Raw genomic sequence first — 21320 nt, 5'->3', positions numbered from 1 at the left:
GCGTGGTGCTTGGTTCAAGGCCATTTAGCCCACAGACGGAATTGCTCCTTCCGAATTCTCACCATCTGCCGGGTGAGCACACAGAGAAGCGTGTGGCACAAATCCTTCTGCAAAGGCAGGGCTTGCTTTGCCATTTTTTTCTATAAATCACCTGGTTTGCTCTTTATTGTCCTCCAGGACATTAAAATCAATTAGAGCCCGTTACAACTGTTTGCTTGCTTGATTTCCTTCGGTAACTTGAAGGGATGGGAGGCAAACAAAAGGAAAAAGAGCCTTCTTCTGCGCTCTTTTCTGAGCGACGCAGATTGGTTTCCCAAACTTTGGATTCTCTCCCACAACCAGCCCCTCGTGCCCCGGCAAAGCTTTAACGCCGAGGATAATTTGTGACCTATCAAACGCCAAGGCGAGAGCAATCAGACCTCTCTCTTTGGGGGGAGACACTCATTATCTACAGATGTCAGGAGGAAATTCCCTCCTGTGCACTTGGCGAGATGAATTATGGGGAAGACACGGTCACCTTCATTTAAAAGAGCAAAATAACGGCAGGAGCTAGGATACTTCTTCCATGTCAAGAGGGTAAACCCCAGGATGCTGGGAGGGAAGAGGTCTACAGCCTTACTAGGCACCGAAAAAATGGATTTTAGGGCTCGGTTTCCTACCAGGAGCTTGAATATTGAACTCCTTTTTCTCCTTCCCTGGTGGAACCTTGGCGTGGCCTTCCCCAGTGCATCAAGCAATGCGTCCAGCACAGCAGATTTGCAAAGCGCCTTGGCCAGGGGGGAGAGAGAGAAGGTCGAGCAGAGCGATAGAGTAGTTTGGCATCCCAAAAAGGAGATTTACAAGGTATTACAAATAAAACAAGCCAACTGCACACGAGGCAGCTGTAATTCCGTGGAGGGAATCTGGCATTTTTGTTTAAGGAGCTGCTTAGTCACAAATCTCACTAATAAAAAAGGCAGGCGGGCATGGGGGGAGCATGGGGTGGGAGGGGGGAAATTCATTTTTATTATTCAGATGTGTGATGAATTCCTATTATTGGAGTAGACAGGCTGTGAGGAATAATAATAGGAACTGTAAACTTGGGGAAGTTAACAGGAAAAATCATGTCGTCTCTCCACATTCTAGACAAGAGCGAACACCTGCAGGGGCTGGGGACAGTGAGGATATTCACGACCACATCATTCAAGTCCTGAGTCGCTGTAATGAGGGAAAATAAACCAGGCCCTGTAGAGCACAGATCCGTGTCTCATCGCAGAGGCGAAGAGCGCCTCCGAGAGCCTGGAGAGGAGCCGGCAATGGGCACTCACAGCCCAGAAAGCCAACAGTATCCTTCTGGGCTGCGTCAAAAGAAACGTGAGCAGCAGAGTGAGGGAGGGGATTCTGTCCCGCTACTCTGCTCTCATGAGATCCCATCTCGAGTCCTGTGTGTCCAGTTCTGGAACCCCCAACAGCAGAAGGAAATGAAACTGTTGGAATGGGTCCAGAGGAGGACACAGAGATGATGTGAGAGCTGGAGAACCTCTGATAAGAGGACAGGCTGAGAGAGTTGGGGTTGTTCAGCCTGGAGAAGAGAAGGCTCTGAGGAGACCTCACAGCAGCTTCTAGGACTGAAAGGGGCTCCAGAAAAGCTGGGGAGGGACTTTTTTAAGAGCCTGGAGTGACAGAACAAGGGGGAATGGCTTTAAATTGGCAGGGGGAGATTTAGATTGGAGATTAGGAAGAAATTCTTTACGCTGAGGGTGGGGAGGCCCTGGCCCAGGTTGCCCAGAGCAGTGGGGGCTGCCCCATCCCTGGAGGGGTTCCAGGCCAGGTTGGATGGGGCTTGGAGCCCCTGATCCAGTGGGAGGTGTCCCTGCCCATGGCAGGGGTGGGACTGGATGGGCTTTGAGGTCCCTTCCAACCCAAACCATTCCAGGATTCTATGAGATGGGAAGCTGGAGGCAATCAGGAAGAGCAGTGCCTGCCTTCTTAGCCTTTGTTTTTTCCTCTTTCCTTACCTCCATCCATCCCTGCCTCTCACCCCGTTAATCTCGGCAATGCTAGGGGCCTCCAGCATCCTCCCAAAGTCTTTGTGAGAACAATACAGCGCGGACTTGTTATTGCAGGAATGACATAAGAATCCAGACATAATGTTTAGCTCCCGGGTTGATTATAATGAAATAGGCGGCATTAAAAAAAAAATGAAAGAAAAGAAAAGAAGATAAAAAAAGAGGCCTGGTTGGTTCCAAACCCGAGCCAATTTGATGTGAATTGCGGATAGTGAGATGTAGAGCCCCATGATGTCATTTATAGAGTCTGGCCTTTTCTGACTCTGGCTTCGCTTGCAGAACAGCAACAGTTTTTCACTTCAAAGAGAATATCAAGTGCTTGGCACGCAGCCTGGGAGCGGGTAGAGAGAGACTGGCCCTCACCCCAGGGAGAAGTAGAGATACGGATCTCCGTCAAGTATTCCACGCTCCAGAGATGCAGAGGGAGATGTGCTACCTCCTTCCCTCGATGCTTTCGCACCCTGATTGCACTCACTGCCTGGCTGCAAGATCTTATAAACCAGGTTAAAGTGTCGCTTTGTAGCGTAAATGTGCGGAGACCTTTCTCAATGCAGAGGCTGTGGAAGACAGAGGACCAAGGTCTGTCCTATCCTCCCATCTGCAAGAGCTGGAAAGTTGGGGAGCAGACACTAAGATGAAAAGTCTTAGTCCAGAGGAGGCCACGGAAATGATCCAACGGCTGGAGCACCTCCACTACAAGGACAGGCTGGGAGAGTTGGGGTTGTTCAGCCTGGAGAAGAGAAGGCTCTGGGGAGACCTTAGAGCAGCTTCCAGGACGGAAAGGGGCTCCAGGAAAGCTGGGGAGGGGCTCTGGATCAGAGAGTGCAGGGAGAGGATGAGTGGAACGGTTTAGAGCTGAAAGAGGGGAGATTGAGATGAGATCTTAGGAAGAAATGTTCTCCTTTGAGGGTGGGGAGGCCCTGGACCAGGCTGCCCTGAGCAGTGGGGGTTGCCCCATCCCTGGAGGGGTTCCAGGCCAGGTTGGATGGGGCTTGGAGCCCCTGATCCAGTGGGAGGTGTCCCTGCCCATGGCAGGGGTGGGACTGGATGGGCTTTGAGGTCCCTTCCAACCCAAACCACTCCAGGGTTCTATGAAGACTCCCTCACACAGGTTTCATCTGCTTATGCTTATGTAAAGAACAGTAAGGACCAGGAAAAGTCATCACTCACCGAGATAGCCCTGTGTTTTCTTCTGTAGTGCAGTGACGGGGCAATCCTTGTGAGCCAGTAGGAGCTGTTTCAGTTGAGCAACTTCATTCCTCAGTAGCGTAACTTCATTCTGAGATTGAAAACCAAACATGCACGTATGCATCACTCACGCTCTCGACAGCAGCCTCTGGCAATGACAGGACGCTCATTTGTGCATCCTGCAAGCTCACAATTTGTCGTCTCGTTTGAGATGCCTCTGGTCCAAGGACACCGACCACAATTTCTAGGGCTGGGGAATTTAGTGTGCAAGGTGTGGAGGACAGCATTTCCCCCAGCAGCCCCCCCCTCGAGAGGCCCTGGCTTAATCATCTAATCCTGGACAACATTTGCCCGAGCCCTCCTGCTAAGATGGCCAACTGCTTGAGTCAGAGGCTCTGGAGTTCTGCCGGCTTCGGGGGAAAACTACACAGAGCAAGAAGCTGAGTGTCCACCCGGCTCAGCTCATGCCAGGCCATGGGGAACATCTGAGCTCCTCTGAGCTCTCAAAACCTCTATGAGCTGCTTCTGTAAACCAGGTCCCCTGAACTCTTCATGCAGCACATTATTCCTCTATTGAAATGTTTGGAGAAATAGCTGAAATTCAGCATTTCAAAATTGCCCGAGGAAACAGTTTCTATAATTATCTTGGGAAGGGAATTAAAATACCACGATCAGTGCTATTGAAACAATCCCACTGCATGTGTCACCGGCTGCCAGCGAAAGACAAAGCCCAGAATGGACACAAGTTCCTTCTTTGCAGCCCCTCAGCCAGCACCGAGAGCATTAACAAAGAGGGTAATGGCAATGGAAGGGAAATCTGTGTTTTTCAATATGCTGCACTTCTGCTCACCGTGCTGGCGGTGCTGCCAGAGAGCTGGGAAACCCAGCTCTGCAGAAAATATCAGGATGGCTGCGGGCTGCAGCTGCAGAGCCTCGCTGCTCACCCTGGCACTGGGAAGGGAGATGGGCCTGCTTCTTCTGACCCCATGCCAGAGAAGAGCTCTCTCTTGTGCAGGCGAGAGTTCCACTCTGCAAACACAGCTGCTTCCCGTGCCCTCCGTGCTCTGCTCCGGAGGCTGGTGTTGCTCCTTGAGCTGCTGCCTCGATGGGGCAAAAAATGCAGGGCCCTTTCAATGGGGACAAGGAGAGAAACAAGAGCACTGAAGCTCTTCCCCCACAATCTGCTTGAGGCAGAGCATCAGGATGGAAATCAAGGAGTAAAATCTAGGCAAAGAGGCAACAATCCTGCTCCAGAGAGCAGCACCCAAATGCACGATCTCTCTACAGCCCAGGGAAGATGTTCCCTCCGGAGCGATGGTCCTAATGCTGGCAAAGGGCTGTACTCAGCCTCCACGGTTACATACTCACGCTCAGCTGGATGTTCTGGGTTGTGAGCTCCTCAGCTTTCTTCTCCAAAGAAGACACCCAGAGCTTGCGCTTCTGACGGCAGCGGGATGCAGCAGCCCGGTTTCGCTCCAGGAATCGCTGCCGGCGCTCGTCCGGGTCCTCGTCAACCGTGCGTCTCCGTCGCCCGCCGGTACTCGGGGTGGGCTGGGCAGGGGAAACCTGGAGGTGGGGAACAAGAAGAGATACTGGAAAGCAGCTCTGGTGCACGCAGGCAGACACATGGCGTAACCAGGGTTCAGCAGGACTGAAAAGGGATTTGATTTTGCAGAGCAGCCAGAACTGACACACTGCAGAGGACCAAGAGCAGCCCTGGTTGTGACAGGGGAGCTGGGGACAAAGCCCCTTTCACAGGTGCTTCTGGTGACCCTTCCTAAGCTGAGTCAGGAGTGTCCCAAGAACTTGAGCTGTGAGGAGAACCTTGATCTGGTGATCCTGTGAACATCAGGGCAATTAGTTAAATCCTAAACTCCTACAGTCAGTTAATGGCATGCAACCGACAGCAGAAGTTTCCTCCCCTTCACGCCACAAAGGGCCACGAGAATAATCCGAAGGCTGGAGCATCTCTGCTATCAGGACAGGCTGAGAGAGGTGGGGTTGTTCAGCCTGGAGAAGAGAAGGCTCCGGGGAAATCTTAGAGCAGCTTCCAGTACAGAAAGGGGCTCCAGGAAAGCTGGGGAGGGGCTTTTGATCAGGGAGGGCAGGAAGAGGATGAGCGGGAACGGTTTTGAGCTGAAAGAGGGGAGATTGAGATGAGATCTTAGGAAGAAATGTTTTGCTGTGAGGGTGGGGAGGCCCTGGCGCAGGGTGCCCAGAGCAGTGGGGGCTGCCCCATCCCTGGAGGGGTTCCAGGCCAGGTTGGATGGGGCTTGGAGCCCCTGATCCAGTGGGAGGTGTCCCTGCCCATGGCAGGGGTGGGACTGGATGGGCCTTTGAGGTCCCTTCCAACCCAAACAACGCTGTGATGCTAAGCCAAGAAGATAAGCGGGTAACACAGAGGAAACAGCCTTCCTTTCAACTTCACTTAAGAGACTTTAAAGCCCTTCACGCTGCAATGGCCTGGGAGATCAACACATGGGCAGCGAGCACCCAGGATCTGACAGAGGCTGAATTCCAGCTGCAAGGCTGGGAGTGCTCGATCCCGCTCTGAATCACGCAGGGTTAAAGCGCCATCTCCATTTGGATTCAGTAACTCCCTTGCAGAGCACAAATTCCAGATTTTGAGGGGGCAATTTGCTTTAAAAATGAATTTGGGTTCCATTTTCCCTGAGTATCTTTAGCAAAACAAACTCTCAAGAGGCAACTGGTACAAAAAGATTTCATAACACTCTGCATTTCCCGGTTTTACGTCGGGAGAACAAAAGAAGAGTCAGTGAGGGCGAACAGTCCTGCAGCCACAGCCACGCCGATGCTTTGCGAGGGCTTAGTAATGGCATGGCCACAACCGGGGAGTGCGGTTCCACTCCGGTACTCGCTGTCAGGCAGCATATGGATATTAAACTTTTGGAAGGCTATCGAACTGACGGAGCAGGTGGCGATCCTGATGGAAGGCTGGCATTTGGTTTGCTGGCGGGAGCCAGCGCCGCTGATTGCCTAAGAGGGGAGTGTTTAACCCCAGTAATTGAGCAGGGAGAAGAGAGCAAAACAGTCTTTCGAAACTCCAAACCTTGTCAAGCAAATTAACATCTTGCTGAAGTTTCCCGCCTGGTGGTGTTTGAGAACATTAGTGCTGAAGCGGCACTGGAAAAACAAGGTTTTTAACCCATTCTGTAAAGCAGGAAGCCATAAGGTTTTCCTCCTCTTTCCTCAAGACCCAGAAACCCCCACCACCTCCAGCCCAGCCTGGTGGGCTGAGCTGCAGCAGACCTGGGGCTGAGCTGGGGATGGGGCGTCAGGGTGCTGGACAAGGATCTGACTCTGCTCTGGACGCGCTGTCACCATCGTGCTGGCCGAGCCCACCACTAGGTTGCTGCCATTCAGCGAGGAAGATGCCGTCAAGCTGGCCTTCAGCCTCTGATAAAGGAGAAAAAAGGATGTTAGTGGACCTGTTCTCCATGCTTTTCAGGCTTTAACCGGCTCCTCTATCATCCAAGGAGCCAGACCGCTGGGGACTAGGCTCTTCGGGGACTGCAGCTGCTTCAAATCCAACTGAAAGCCATTGCCATCTGGCCTCCCCAAGGACAGACAGCGGCTTCCAACTTAGGCTCGAGCAGACGGGTGTCCACATCCCAAAATTGCTACTGCAACTGGCACCGATCTGCTCCCCAGCTGGTGGGCTCGGCACAAAGACCACGAACTGAGCAGCCTGTGGAGACCCAGCTGCCCTTGAGCACTCGCAGGGGGGACCTGGGATGGAGAAGGATCAAGACTGTGCCTTGCACGTTCCTTCTCTGGGCAGCCAGATTCATGTTGTGTCATCTTCACCCCTTGAGTTCGAGATCTCTCATCCCATTCTGATTTGACCAGGAATTCTGCAGGCACCTAACGAAGGTGTGATGGGAGAGGTAATGGGAAAAAACATCACTGGAAGAGGTGGCTTTGCAAACCTCTTCACCCCATCCACCAAAAACGTCACAGGGCTTTGCTGCTCTTTGTTCACAAACTGAGGTTCGTTTCCCAACTCTGTGTGCACCTACTTTGAGCCGCAAAGAGCCAGGAGAGGAGAATTCATTTTGTTAACTTTATAGTTAGAGCATTCTACATGAAAACCATCACCAGGATCCTTGGATTACAGCACATCATCTCTTCTCTTGGCTCTGCCTTCTTCAAACCCACCTCCAACCCATCTGTTATCTTGGAACTAGAAGCACCAGCTTTCCCAAACAGCCGCGGTTGGGCTGGGGCTGAGGTTTGTCGTGACAATAGCGGGCCTGCTCTGCATGCCAGCGCCGCAGAGCTGATTGCTCTGATAGTCCTGGTGGCATTTCCAACACCTGCTCTCGGTGCAGGGAAGACGCAATGCAGGATTTGGGAAAAAAAATCAGAGAATTGCTTGGTTGGAAAAGACCTTTGAGATCATTGAGTCCAAACGTCCCTGTCCTCTACTGAATCATCCCTGAGCACCTTATCTGCCCGACTTTTAAACCCCTCCAGGGATGGGGACTCCACCACCTCCCTGGGCAGCCTCTGCCAGTGCCTGAGAACTCTTCCAGTGAAGAAGTTTTTCCTGGTGTCTAATCTGAACCTTCCGTGGCCATTTCCTTCCTTAATTTCCTAATCTGAACCTTCCCTTGAAGCCATTTCCTCTCATCCTACCACTTGTTATCTGGGAGAAGAAACCAACACCCACCTGGCTCCAACCTCCTTTCTAGGAGCTGCAGAGAGCGATGAAGTCTTCCTTTAGCCTCCTTTTCTCCAGGCTAAACAACCCCAGGTCCCTTTTCCGCCTTTTCTCATAATCCCTGTTCTCCAGCCCCTTCCCCAGCTCCGTTCCCTTCTCCGGACGCTCTTCAGCCCCTCAAGGTCTTTCTTGGAGTGCGGGGCCCAAACCTAAACCCAGGATTCGAGGTGTGGCCTCATCAGCGCCGAGCACAGGGGACGATTCCTTCCCTGCTCCTGCTGGCCACACTGTTTCTGATACAAGCGAGGATGCTATTGGCTTTTTTGGCCACCTGGGCCACCGCTGGCTCCTGTTCAGCCACTGTTGACCAACACCTCAAGGTCCTTCTCCTCCGGGCAGCGTTCCAGCCGCTCTTCCCCAAGCCTGGAGCTGCTGGGGTTGGTGTCACCCAAGTGCAGGACTCAGCACTGAGCCTGGTTGAACCCCATCCCGTTGGTCTCAGCCCATGGATCCAGCCTGGCCCGATCCCTCTGCAGATCCATCCTGCCCTCCAGCCCACGGATCCAGCCTGTTCAGCTCCTGAAGCAGGGGCTGTTCGCAAAGGCTACAAAGGCCTCCAAACGGAGTCTTTTCTGGAGGAGCTAGTGAGGACTTGGGGACAACACAAGCTGTGGACGTCACACCCTCCCCTGGACACTCACCATTTTGGCTTCCGAGTGCACTGGAAGTCCTGACGGTGAAATAGACCCACTGCTGTTGATGGGCGGCCCAGGAATACCGGGAATGTTCGGCACCATGGACATCGGCCGAGCCAGCTATCGGGGAAGGAAGCAACACATGGGTTTTGGAAGCTGAGGTGCTTTAGCAAGCGCGCCCTGCGAAGCCGCTCTGTAATAATTCCCCAACCAAACACATTTATAAATCTTGACAAACGTTCAGCGTTTAACTGCTGCCATCAATTGTGCTGGCTGTCATCGAAGGCCGGCAGCCACTCCTTTGGTGGCCATTTCGGAATCACCCAGCCATACCTGCCAGGCACTGAGGACAGGGAGGAGGGCAGCCCTAAAGCCTCTCTCCTTCCTTTCCTTTTCAGAGGGCTTTTCCCCACCAGACCAGGAGAGCGGATGGAGAGGGAGGGTATGAGATCCTCTCTGGTCCCCTGTCCGGGTCTACGGCAAAGCTGTCGCACCAGCGAGGGTAGAGCATCCCCTCCTCAACACAGAGAGCTTTTTCCCTCAGAAAACAGGGTCAAAACCACTCGGGTTCGCTGTTGCAACGTATTACAAGCCAAGTTGTGTTTCAGGAAGGTGCAATGATGTTTCCATACCCACAAGCTATACGGAGCCGCCTGCTGTCTGCCTACTCTGACATCGACATTCCTGTTACCTGAGGCAGAAGGTTTTGGCCATTACTCACTCAAAACCCAGAAGACATGCCCAGCAGGACAGACAGGATACACACGGGCTGCTTGGTTGGGAGTTGGAGAAGATGTACAAGCCACCCCACCAGGCAAATCTGCTCTCAAGTTCTGCACCACCGAAAATTCTCCATATGCAAAAAAAGCACAACCCGCGAGGCTGATATTCAAACATCTCTTTAGCACGCTGGTGAGGTTAGGGTGGCTTTCCTGGCCTGCAAAGACCAACATGTTCCCTGCAAGCTCGAATGGTTTCAATTGAGGCACGCTGTTCCAAATGGAAGCGGCTAATCAGGGATCCTGCAGTTCCCAGCTCTGGATCAATGGCGTGAGCCATCTGTCAAGGCAAGGCTTTGTTTTGTTCCAGACTTATTGCCCTCTAGTGTGATCGACGTGTTATTACCACCTTGCCAGAGCTGGCCCCCTCCTCCCCCTACTCTTCCAGCCTCATCTTGCACAGAGGGGGAGATATATTCTCATTTTTACAAAATGGAAGTGGAACACGTGTGTTTGGCAGGGGAAAAACATCATCCCCTCCTCTGAGTTGGAAGTTTCTCTCACCGATATAACAGAAGGCATCTGTACGGGAGGGCCTGGGAGGACAGGCATGGTCTGTCCGTTCGCAAGCTGCACCACAAGCGGAAGGGAAGCGGTGGGAGACCTGGAGAAACAATAATTTGAGTTCTCATGGATTATTTCAAGTTTATGCTGTCCCAACAGCCTCGTGAGCTCAAGGGCAGAAATTCATTCCGGTTAGTGAATTTGGGCTCATTTTCCCATATCTGAATGGGTGGATGCAAAGCTGAGCACGTGTTAAGGTAAAACAGCAGCCAGCGCATGCCAGCGTCGTGCTGTGGTGACCCCAGCTGCTGTTCCTCGCCTGGGGCTGGCAGCGACGCCAACGGCCAGCGTTGCGATGTGCCCTGGTTAACTCCTGGCTGGACACTGTCCAGTCAAAGCCCCAAGACACGATGCCTGCCTGAAAAGACAGAAAAGCACATCCAGGAGCTGCTGCAGCTCCTCCTCAGGGAGATCAAAAGTGTCTTCCCAAGCTGAGCCGGGCACTGGGTGGATGAGGGATCTGGGAAGCTGCTCCTGCCTCCCAGGAACGCTGTGAGCCTCATACGCTGAGCTCCCGCAAGAGGGTTTGCACGGATTTCAAATCATAGAATCACAGAATCCTGGAATGGTTTGGGTTGGAAGGGACCTCAAAGCCCATTCAGTTCCACCCTCTGCCATGGGCAGGGACACCTCCCACTGGATCAGAGGGCTCCAAGCCCCATCCAACCTGGCCTTGAACACAAACCTGGACCTGTTAATGCAAATTTAGCTTTGCATTAACAAGTCCTTCAGACTTTGATTCCGGAGAAAACCTCCTAAACACGGAGTCAATGCTTGTGTCTGCCCAGACAATGGCTCTCGGAGATGAGAACAGCCCCGTTCCCAGCAAGTAGGGGGAGGAGAGGATTGTGCCAGAGCCTCATTGTGACAAAATATAAATTCCAAGAACTTTTTCCATCACAGATCACTATTCAGTGAGAGGCAGCGTTTCTGCATGCGGTGACAAAGAGGCACACAGAGCCCTGCCTCCATTTCAGAGCATCATAAACCCCACTGTGCTCCCTCCGGACTTAGAAGAACGGAGGAAAAGCCGGAGCTGATCCGCTCCAGCTGATGGACAGAGGAAGGAAACCATCCCTGCCAGCAAGGACTGACCTCCCTCTCCTCCTCAGCTGGTGACAGCGCAGCAAGGAGCCGAATGGAGGCAGAGACGAGCCGGGAAGAGAAAAGCGGAGCTGCTGGGAGCGTGGCTTTCGGGGAGGGAGGAAAAAAATATGCTGTTGCCTCTTCTGCCGAGTCCAGGGAAGGGGAGCGAGGAGGCTGGGCTGCTTAGGATCCTCGGAGGAAACCTCGCTGGCAGGGAGTAACGGCAGGGTGGGGAGAAGCAGCGGACGTGGGTCAGAGGGGGGAGTTCATCGTGCCAATAACTCAGGCTGGAATTTTTAAGGCTGCCTTGGGAACATGAATGCTCGACTCTCATTCATTTCGATTGGGCATCCCAAATCCTCCAGGCTGCTTTGAAAATCCCAACCTAACAAGCCGAGTTACAGAGAGGTCACAGCCTCCCCTCCATCTCTGTCACATTGACAACCCCACCATGTCCGCAGCAGCCCTGATGCAGGGACCCTTGTTCCAGCTGCAGTCCAGCGGCTCCGTAGAGCGCATTCGACACCGATTCCCTCACAGGGATCCAAACTGCACCTTATATCGTATTAGAGTCGAGCTCACTCCAGTTCTGTCTTTTTTGTCCCTCTGAGCATGAGGGAACTGGGTTCCAAACAGAGCCTCTCTCTGTGCTGGGTGGCAGAAGGAATAGAATGGCCTTTCAAAACCCCAGGACCATCACTTAACCCCTTAATGCCTCCAGACAGGATTTAAAACTTTCCATCAGGAAGCCTGGATTGATGGTGCCAGAGGGTCAAAGTGAAAACACACACAAAAATATGAACTGACAGCCCAAAAAAATGGCCTGGTTAATGTAAGGAGCCAGCCTGAAACCAGAGTAATTAGAAAGAGGCCAGGACCACAGCAAAAAGAGATGCATCCTGACACCAAAGAAGAGAAGTGGGGCAAAATATACGTCTCCTGAGGGCTCATTGTAATGCGCTTCCTGCATCCTTCAGGCTCCTTCCTTTTATGTGCAGGGCTGGAGCTACCTAACTGCGCAGCAGGCTCATAACCGCTGCCGGGAACGCTCTGGAGCCTCGACTCCAGATTGTTAGAGGGGCAGAAAGGAGCAGGTCATTAGAGCTGCTGCAACAAACAGCTCCCGAGGCAGGGGCTGACCACGAAGGAGGCCAGCAGGTTGCAGGAGAGGTTACACTTCAGAGGCAGCAGCTGTCTGAGAAAATCCCAAAGCCATTAAAGATCCAGACGATTTCCTACCACCACTTTAGCCGAGCTCTTTCTACCGCATCCAGGCTGCAAAAGCAACTTGGGAGTCCCCAGTCAGGCCACGCTCCCATCGTAGACATCGAGCGTCATGTCAATGTGTTTGGGGACTGGGTTTAATTTCTCCCCGCAGTGAGTTTTGCCTCGTTTCGTTACACTACGACAATTAGTTCCTGCTTTCTGCACTTACACCCCATTCTGCTTTTGCAGACAGTGTTGCAACGAGGCCCTTATGCCCAAGCAGCCGCAGCGGGAATCGCAGCACCTCGGTTGTTCTGACAATCAAGGAACTTATTCAGGTACCTAATTACTGCCCAGGAAGCCTGACAGCACACGAGAAAAACCTTGGCACAGGTTTCCCTGCCCTGTACTTACCCCAGTTGCCTGTTGGAAGGGGGAGCCTGGGTAATGACGGAGGTCGGGGAAGGCAGCGTGGGGTGGAGTGGGTCGTAACCCAAGTGGAGCGGCAGTGAGCCCGGACGCACAATGGTTGGAGTAGGCTTGGAGGTGATCTCCTGAAGAGGATCAACAGAAAAAAGGAGATATGCTCTTAATTAGCTTAATAATCACCTGGCTGTGTCTTCCTTCTGATGGCTTCAAAGCAATTTAGGGAAAATCAAAGCACCTTTGCCCCTGAAGCTGAGGTGTGAAGGGGAGCCACCTGCCCAAAGCCACACGAATTTGATGGCAGCGTGGAGAGTGTGGCACAGAAATTCGGACTGGGAAAGAATCCCTCTGTCTGAATTCCCATCCCAGCCCTGGTTAGGATCTCTGGATCGCGAAGTTATTCAGGTAGAGACTGTGTCATCAGGACTACTCAGCTCTGAATCCCCAGCCAGCCAGGGACACAGGGAGCCGGTCCTGGAGAAGATGTGTTTGGCACTTTTCCCCTGCCAGGAAAGCATCCCCAAGGTGAATAGAAAGGCCTTCTGCATTCACCAAACCCACCTGGAGACCTGACGGCAGCAAACGTGTCTTCTAGCGAACAAGCTTTTGTCTTTCTTTTTAAAATCATATAGAATGGTTTGGCTTCGAAGGGACCCTGAAGATCACCCAGTCCAAGCCCCGTGCAGTGAGCAGCGATGACTTCAACCAGATCAGGCTCCTCAGAGCCCCATCCAACCTGACCTTTAAATGTTTCCAGTGATGGGGCAGCCACCACCTCTCTGGGCAATCTATTCCAGTGTTTCACCACCCTCAGTGTAAAAGGTTTCTTCCTAATATCTAGTCTATGAGGGGACGCTCAAGCCCAAATCAGGCCTTGGTATTCAAGGGGGAAAAAAAACCTTGTTCTCACTCAGAGAACAGAGATGAACTGCTCCGCCGGGCACAGCCAGGGAGCCCTACCTTCTCCTTGTTCTGTGGGGACTGCGGTTTAGACGCAGGGCTGTCTGGTGGGGAAGAGTCCACCTCCACCGGCTCTTCCTCCTTTATCTTGACATCTGGGGTGGAGGGCAGCGACATATCCAGGGCTCCGGCACTCTATGGGAAAACCAGCCACGGATTGAAAGGACAATTAGTTCATATTGTTTGTGAAACATTCAGCTGCTCCCAAAGGAAGAGCTCCAGCTCTGAGCTCTTGCCAAATTATTATTATTTATTTGTACTGAAGTAGCATCTGGGAGCCTGAGGCAGAGAGCGGAGACGCGCTGCGCCGGCCCCGTCCAAAGAGAGACGCAGGCCTAGCAAAGCCGGACTCTGCCCCAGATGGCACCATTTGGTGGTTTCTCAGTAACGCACACATGATTCTTTCCCTGGGTTAGGTTTGGAGCTTATTTTTTTTCATAAAAGGAGACCAGGTAACAAAGCCAAACGCCTGCGAGTTACAGAAGGCACTTTCATTCGCAGAAGAGCTGTAAAGCATTGTATAAATCAGCCTGAATTATTTTATTACCCGATTATCAAAAGCAAACAAAGAGCCATGCAAGTTATTAAATATCTATGAGCGCCCCATTAAAATAAAACCCAACCATATGCCTGAACCTGGCAATTTGCCACCACCCCGGGTTCCAGTGGTGCCACGTGCCCCATGTTAACCAGTTAATGACGGAGAAAGGGCAAGGTGACATGAGAAGGGGACTAAAACGAGCAGTCACCTCTCCCCTCCCCAGACCTGGAGGAAGAGAAGACTTGGGAGAAGATGGCGTACGGGAGCTTCAGGCAACAGAGCAAGACTCCGCAGGATGCTGCATTCAGTCGGGCTCCAACAGACCTCGCAAATCACCCGGTTCCTCCCTCTCTCCATCCCGGGCAGGAGAAACTCGCCCTAAATCAGTCCTGACGGCTGTTTGTCCAACCTGCTCTCCCTCCCTCCCCAATCAATCCCGGCGCTTTCCTTCACTTGCCCGATCGCTGACAGTTTGTCCTGGCATCCAACCTAAACCTCCTCCCTTTGCTGCAGTTGAAGTCCTCTCAAAGGACGGGAAATTGCAGCAAGAGGGTAAATCCGGGCACCTCCAGATGCTCTGGAGTGGGGTGCGGCTCCAGCACCTCCACTCTGCACTGATTTCCACAGGGGCTTTGCTTGCCAAGCAGTAACCATTTACCTGCTCTCTTAAGCAGAGATGTCGCATTGGGAATCACAAAGGAGAAGGGATTAACATGCAGGAAAGTTTCAAACCACTTAAAGTGCCTCCAGGGAAGCTCCTGCTGTGCTTATGGTTTTAATTAACATGCTGGTGTGGAGACCACCCTTGGAACAGGGAGGACAAAACACAACTGGGCTCAACGTGGCCAAATGGGGAAAGCATCTCAAAAGGCAGTGCTGGAGCAAGGAGCCACCTGGGCCCCGGGATAGGGGATGTTCCTAGGAGGAGTAATGCTTTCCCTACTGCACCAACCCCTCCCCAAGCTCCACGCTGCCCTGCCGGCAGAAATCTTTAGACTGCAGGCATCCTAAAGCAAAAAAAAGGCAACAGCTTGAGGACCTCGGCTGCAGCGATGGAGCGGTGCGAACCAGGAGATGGGTGGTCTCATGTACAAACCGCCTGGCTAGACTGTGGGCTGCTCAACCATTTCTACGTGAAACCACAAGCGAAAAGCTACCTTCTCCCAGCACTCAAGGCTCTGGGCTGCAGAGAACAAAAGGCAAGGAATTCAGAGAAGAAAATGCCAGGCGGCCCCGCCAGACGAGGCCCTGCAGCATACCAATGAGAGAGATCAATTTATGCTTTAAAGAGCCCTGTTATTAAGAGAGCGGCTGAAAGACAGTTTTCAGTTTTAATTCTGAATTCCTCCGTTCCCCATCTCGGTGAAGATTTACGCGGCTGTGCTCCTGCAGTTTATTTCCGAGCAGCGCCGCTGACTGCGAGCGTATGTACGTACATAGATCAATTTAGTAAATGTATGTGCCAGCCTAAGAGCCCAATACGCATCTGCTGCTCCTCGGATCCTGGAAAGGAGCAAGGAGGGGGGGGGGAAATGTCCTTAATTAGCTGCTATCTGATGAGATCCCGTTGTCCTTCAGCCCCTCTTGCTCCTGAGGTTGGCAGGGGCAGCCCAAATAGATACCGCTTGCAGATGAGGGAGCTCTTTGTTTGAAAAAGCCTCCCCCTCTCTCTGTTTGACACTGTTTGATGCAAAAGGCTGAGCTCCGTCCCTTCCCTGCCCACTGCACCTTCAAGGCATTGCGGCTAAGGATCTGGGTCCCCAAGGAGGCTCTGAGTGAATTTTTGCTCAGATCCTGAGCACTTTAACAGAGTCCTTCTCTCTTCCTGCATCTCCTTCCCACAGCACGAGGTATTTCGGGTCCTGCCTTTATTTTTTTTTTTTTGTAGTGAAAAGCCAAAGGAATAATAAACCACTAAAATCCGCTCCTGCCAGGCTTTGCGTTACGGGAGAGGCAGACAAAGTCACCCAAGTTAAAACAATAAAGCCCTGTGTAGGGCAGTGCATTAAACCCCAAACCACACTTGGTTACCCGGCACCAGATGCCTCTCGGCAAACAGCCCTCGCCCCCTCCGGCCCCCAAACCAGGCACCCAGCTCCGTTTTATGGCAACGATGCCCTTTGCCTCTTGCCTTTTTCTCGTCATCCTCTGTGGCTTTCTTGAACTCGTGCTCAAAGGAGCTGGCCAGTTCATTGAAAAGCCCCACTTCTTCACAGTTCTTCAGGAACCTCGTTGGGGTCGGAGTCTGATCTGGTTGGGTTGGAATACCAAACACCGGTTAAAGACAGGTTAGAGAATTCCATTTGACCACCCCAATCCTGCCCGATAGCAAATGTGGCCTCTGTTTTGGGCAAAAAACCAGAAAGGTGGATGCTTTTCTGCTTTTTGTCGTGTTGGCAAAGCAAAGGGTAATTTTGTTTCTCTGGTAAATGTTGTTTAAAAAAGTCTAATCATTGTAGTAAAAGGCACGGAGAGATTTCTCCGAGATTCCTGCCCTTGGGTCGTGTCCTGTTCCTTCCACCCCAGGGTTTTGCTTTTCCTCACACTGCGAGGAAGGAAAATATTGGGGTTTAAGCTCCAGCTCTTAAAACTATGGAGGGCTGAGAGGGGAAATGGCTGCTCGGAGCAGCTCCACCACTGGGCTGAGCTGCTTCCCTCCTCGTGCCCGCTCCGTGCATTAACGCGCATCCGAGGACAGACGGCTATGTGGGAGTGCTAATAATTACCACCACTGTCCAGAGCAATCCCTCCGGGGCCCGTTTTCCACCGTATTAACACGTTGAGTCATGATCTCTCTGGCCATCACCCAGGCTATAAAGCAGACAGAACGCTCCCAGCGAGCCTCCTTTTTCTGCCTGACGTTAGGTCAGGAGTCCAGGTATCAGCGAGAGCCCAGCAGGAGCACGTTACACCGCAAGAATCCGGCTGGCAGAAAACTCCATAGGTTTTTTAAGCACAAAGGGGATCCCTGGGATAGTTTAGCCTGACCTCCTACATAAAACATCAGCTGGCTGGCACGGCTGCTGCAGGAGCAGCGCTCAAACTGAAGTGTCTGTGGAAAACATCCCATTTGATTGCGACCCAGCCCCAGCAGAGTCTCCCGCAGCCTTCGGGAAGCAACTCTGGTGATCACTTCACCTTGCTGTGCTAGAATTGCTTTTTATTTCCAGTCTGACTTCAAACCCCACCTCTTGGTTTTGTTAACACAGCAAAGGCCTCTGAGCACACTTTGCTTCCCCCCAAATCTCTCTTCATTAAACCAAGGCATTTTGTCAATTCCAATTCTCAGCAGGAGGCTGTTTTTTTCAGTGCCTTAACAGCTCTCAGGGCTTTTTTTGGACCATTCCCTGTTTAGCAATGTCCTTCTCGGGACCCAAATCTCCAGCGGAAACTACCACGATGCCCCAAGGAGAAGCCCTCTCATCCTACCCTTCCCCTGTCTGTACCTCTAGAAACTGCAGCATCCCCAAGTGCACATTCCTGCTTAAATAAGTCTATAACCGGCAGAGAGAGAACAATTCTTTACAATTCTCTTTAGCTTAACCGCGGAGTTACGGCAAGAGATGGATGTGGAATCCTCCCGCTCATTAATGCACGGGCTGCTGCCCTGGACTCGGCACAAAGCAAGTGGGAGGGAAAGACAAGGAAACCCAAAGACAAAATGGTGCCTTAAAAAAAAAAAGGATATTAGGAATGTAGGGCAATAAGGCCCCGGATCTCAAAGCCGGAGTGGTTTACAGCCCTTGCAACCCCCCCCTCGGACAACTCTATCTGCCATCAGGATCTCAGCCTTAAATGCTGCTCTTGTGCTGTCACAGCGCAATCGGTCTGGGGAGTGTTTTTTGCTGTGTGGTTTTCCCCGGAGCAACCCATGGAGCACCAGCCCAGAGGAGCCTGGATGAGATCCGCCTTTGCTGCTGCTCTGTGTGCTAAAACTGAAGCGTTTCATCCCGCTCACAGTGCAGGAGAAGAACGCACCTCTGGGAGCCGCAAAGACAAGGACTTTGAATGCTGCATCCCAGTAAGAGCAGGTGGGAATCTGTCTGGAGAGGGGACCGTACCCCATTTCCGCTCTCTCATCTCCACCCGGCCAATTTACACCCTGGGGTTATCAAAGAAAAGCCAAGCCTCCCGCTGGGCGCCCCGTTTGAACAGGACTGAATTGAAGGGAAAATGACCTTCAGGAAGCCGGGGTTTCTTTCAGCCCCTGCCCCACATTCTTTGCCATCAACTCTGATGCCATTTGAAATGAATTCTCCCTCTGGGAGCCCGTTCTGTCTCTGCGAGCACTCCCTTGGGAGAAGCTTTCCGCTCTCCTCTCTTACGATCCTCCCCGCAGCCACAATTAACTTGAAGCCTTTAAGAACCCAATGGAATCGCTCTTTCCTACTTCAACACCCGCTTTGGGCTAGATGTGTAGGTGGGAAAAGGGTGCCAGGCTCTTGCAGCAGATGTTCCGCTTCCCCTTATGAGCTCTTAAGGCTTCACAAAGCATTTCCTCCTCTTTCCTTGTTCCCTTTTCCTCCGCAAAGCTTTTAAGAAGCACGAAGGCAAGGGGACTGACAAGGCAGGAGCGTATCCGTAACCGGTGATCATCTCCTGTCACATAACATACATAGAGTTTGTTCCCAATCTTATAAAGGCTGCATTGACCGTGCACGCTGCCGGAGCATTCCGGCTCCGTAAATGCACTCTCGGCAGTAGCCAGCACACTCGACGGCATTTTAATTTATTAACTGCTAGCCTAAAAGCTCAAGAAAATCGACACCCAAGCTGCGGAGAGGAAGCTGGGTTTGTCAGATTTTGTTCATCGTCCTCAAAGCCTCATGCAGAAACGTGAAAGGACCTTTTGTCCATAAATCTTCCAGTCTTAATAAAGAGGGTGAGAGCTAACTCCCCCCCGCCTAAAAAAGAAAAAAAAAACCACAAAACCTGATACTACCATAAAAAAGGAAAAAAAAAAAAAAGCAACTTGGAAGCCTCTGGCTTTCCTTTCCTCCTGATTAAATGCAGATCACAAGAGGTTTTTATGGGAGGTAGAGACGTTTTGCAGTGCATCTGGTCCCTGGTATTAATCTTGCAGTCATGCTATATTAATGTGCACCATTTTCGGCGCTGGCCTGGATTGAGCGCCGCATACCTGCGATGATGACTGAGTCGGTTCGAGCGGGGCCGAATTTCAATGTCATCTCATGCTTGTGTTTATGAACCGCCAGGTGGTCCTCGTTTGTAAACCTCTGAAATGAAACAATTTAGGAAAATCGTGAATAAATGCATTTTGCGGTTTACGGGGACATCCTGCAGCAGGGGAAGGGAGGGGAAAGACAGAGCCCTAACACAACTGCTGCCGAGCATTAAACAAAACCAGAGCGGGACAGATTGGATGCGGAGCGGTGCGCGAACATGTCGCTCCAAATGAAAAAGCCATTTACATGGAGCTTCTGGGGCACAAATATTGTTAATAATCCTTTTCTTCTTTTAAAGCGTTGGGGCCGCGCAGCAGCTGCAGCCGATCTCAGAAATCCAAAGCTGCCTCGGTGCACTGGGATGCGCCGCTTTAGTGCCAGCTAACAGAGGGCTGGATTAGGTGCTGTTAGGGGTCAGGAAGGTGTTTTTGTGCCACGGAGCTGGCACCCGCCTGGCAATTCGGGCCGTGGTTTTATAGAGCAGGACGGAGGCGGCTGCCTTGCTGTCCCTGCCTGCAGCTCTTTGTGGAGCAGCTCGAAGAGCACGCTTGGCGGGGGGAACACGTTTCACATGCCGTAAAGATGCCATCTGAAATTCCACCTGCAGGAGAATTGCAGAATAAAACCCCACCCGTGATAGCTTTTTAGGGATGCGCTTGGGTGAGGGGCTCACATCCATCCTCCGAGAGCACGGAGGAAGGGCTGGGCGCGGGGCTGACACCGGGACACAAGGGCAGCATCGCCCGCTGCAGGGATGGGAACGGCTGCACCAGCCCCGGGGAGAGAGCGGGGAGAGGCAGGAAGGGGGTTAAAGCAAAGAATCATAAAGAGCAGAGGATGGATTGCGCCTCTCCTAATAGACTGCGACAAAGCGGGGAGCTGAGGGCATTGCACAGGCCGTACCGCAGGATTTTTATGCAGCCAGGAGCCGCGCAGCATCGGGCTCACTGTTTCTAGAAAGAGCTGCCGCCGCAGCCAAAATTTCCTGCCCTTTTCCCCTTCCTTTTTCTCCTTAAACCAACGGACAAACAAACCAACCCAAAGCCACCTGTGTCCGTGAAAGAGCTCGAGCGCGATACCCCAGCTTTTTCTCACTCTTCCCCATCCTTATTTACGACTTCTTTATTTTATCGAGCAAAAGCGGCTTTTTCCAGGCTGGAAGCCGCGGTGGCGCCTTCCCGGGAGCCGTGGGGACGTGAGCAAAGGCAAGGGACAGCATCCACGCATCCCATCCATCTTCCCCTTCGGTGCAATAACAAGCGCGTAGGCAAAGCATCCTTCAAACACGTTGTATCGAAGGCGTTTTTGATAGCGACTCATAATTTGGGCTCCAATTAAAAGAAATTAAAGCCTGGGTTCTTAACACACTCGCAGGGAGAGAAGCAAAGGGGTTTAAATATAACTGTGGGCACACACGCTCCGGCTTTCCCGGCCACCGCTCCCCAATATGGTCCCTAATGAAATCTTAAATCAAAATCCTCAATAGTTTTGCTTAAGAACCCCGTGTTTTGGTTTTCTTTCCTCTCCAGAGCTTCCAAATCCCCAGCCCAACCGTGACCCGTTCCCAACTGAAGCCTGGCAACACCAAAATGCCACCGAACAGAGGGAGAAGCAAGCAAATGGCTGCCGTTTTCCAAGGGAGGCGGCATCGTTCGCTTGGGGAAGGAGGGAGCGGAGAAGAAGGCTGGGCACCCACATTTTGTCATCTTCCTGGCCCAAAAGCACCCTGGGTTTTCCAACCCTTTGCCGTTAGCGGAGAATAGGTGGGAGAAAAATCAATCGGGTTTTGTGTGAGGCCAGAGGAGCGGCGGTTTCACATGAATATTTAGCAGGCAGGTGGCTGGGAGAAAAAAAAAAGGAAAAAGACCAAAATTCCCAATTCTCTGACTCAGTTTTGTCCTAAAGACAGCGGAGATTTTTCAGTTAAGGGGTAAGGCAGAGGACGAGGTCGCATTTC

The 21320-nt window shown here is 52.1% G+C and overlaps 1 protein-coding gene across 2 annotated transcripts in view; it reads right to left on the bottom strand.

Annotated features, from left to right (window-relative positions):
• LOC104064699 (cyclic AMP-dependent transcription factor ATF-7) overlaps positions 1 to 21320 on the bottom strand; it is a 76430-nt gene that overhangs the window by 7067 nt on the left and 48043 nt on the right. For both annotated transcript variants that reach the window (XM_054051584.1, XM_054051585.1), the window contains 9 exons: positions 19318 to 19414; positions 16309 to 16427; positions 13637 to 13771; positions 12665 to 12804; positions 9899 to 9998; positions 8622 to 8735; positions 6507 to 6653; positions 4605 to 4802; positions 3219 to 3327 (listed from right to left, as the gene is read on the bottom strand). In XM_054051584.1, the coding sequence (XP_053907559.1) occupies positions 3219 to 3327; positions 4605 to 4802; positions 6507 to 6653; positions 8622 to 8735; positions 9899 to 9998; positions 12665 to 12804; positions 13637 to 13771; positions 16309 to 16427; positions 19318 to 19414 (1159 nt within the window). The remainder of the gene's footprint in view (positions 1 to 3218; positions 3328 to 4604; positions 4803 to 6506; positions 6654 to 8621; positions 8736 to 9898; positions 9999 to 12664; positions 12805 to 13636; positions 13772 to 16308; positions 16428 to 19317; positions 19415 to 21320) is intronic.

This window comes from Cuculus canorus, chromosome 29 (assembly GCF_017976375.1).
Source record: "Cuculus canorus isolate bCucCan1 chromosome 29, bCucCan1.pri, whole genome shotgun sequence".
NCBI classification, from domain to species: domain Eukaryota; kingdom Metazoa; phylum Chordata; class Aves; order Cuculiformes; family Cuculidae; genus Cuculus; species Cuculus canorus.
This window is presented reverse-complemented; position numbering and strand designations above follow the sequence as displayed.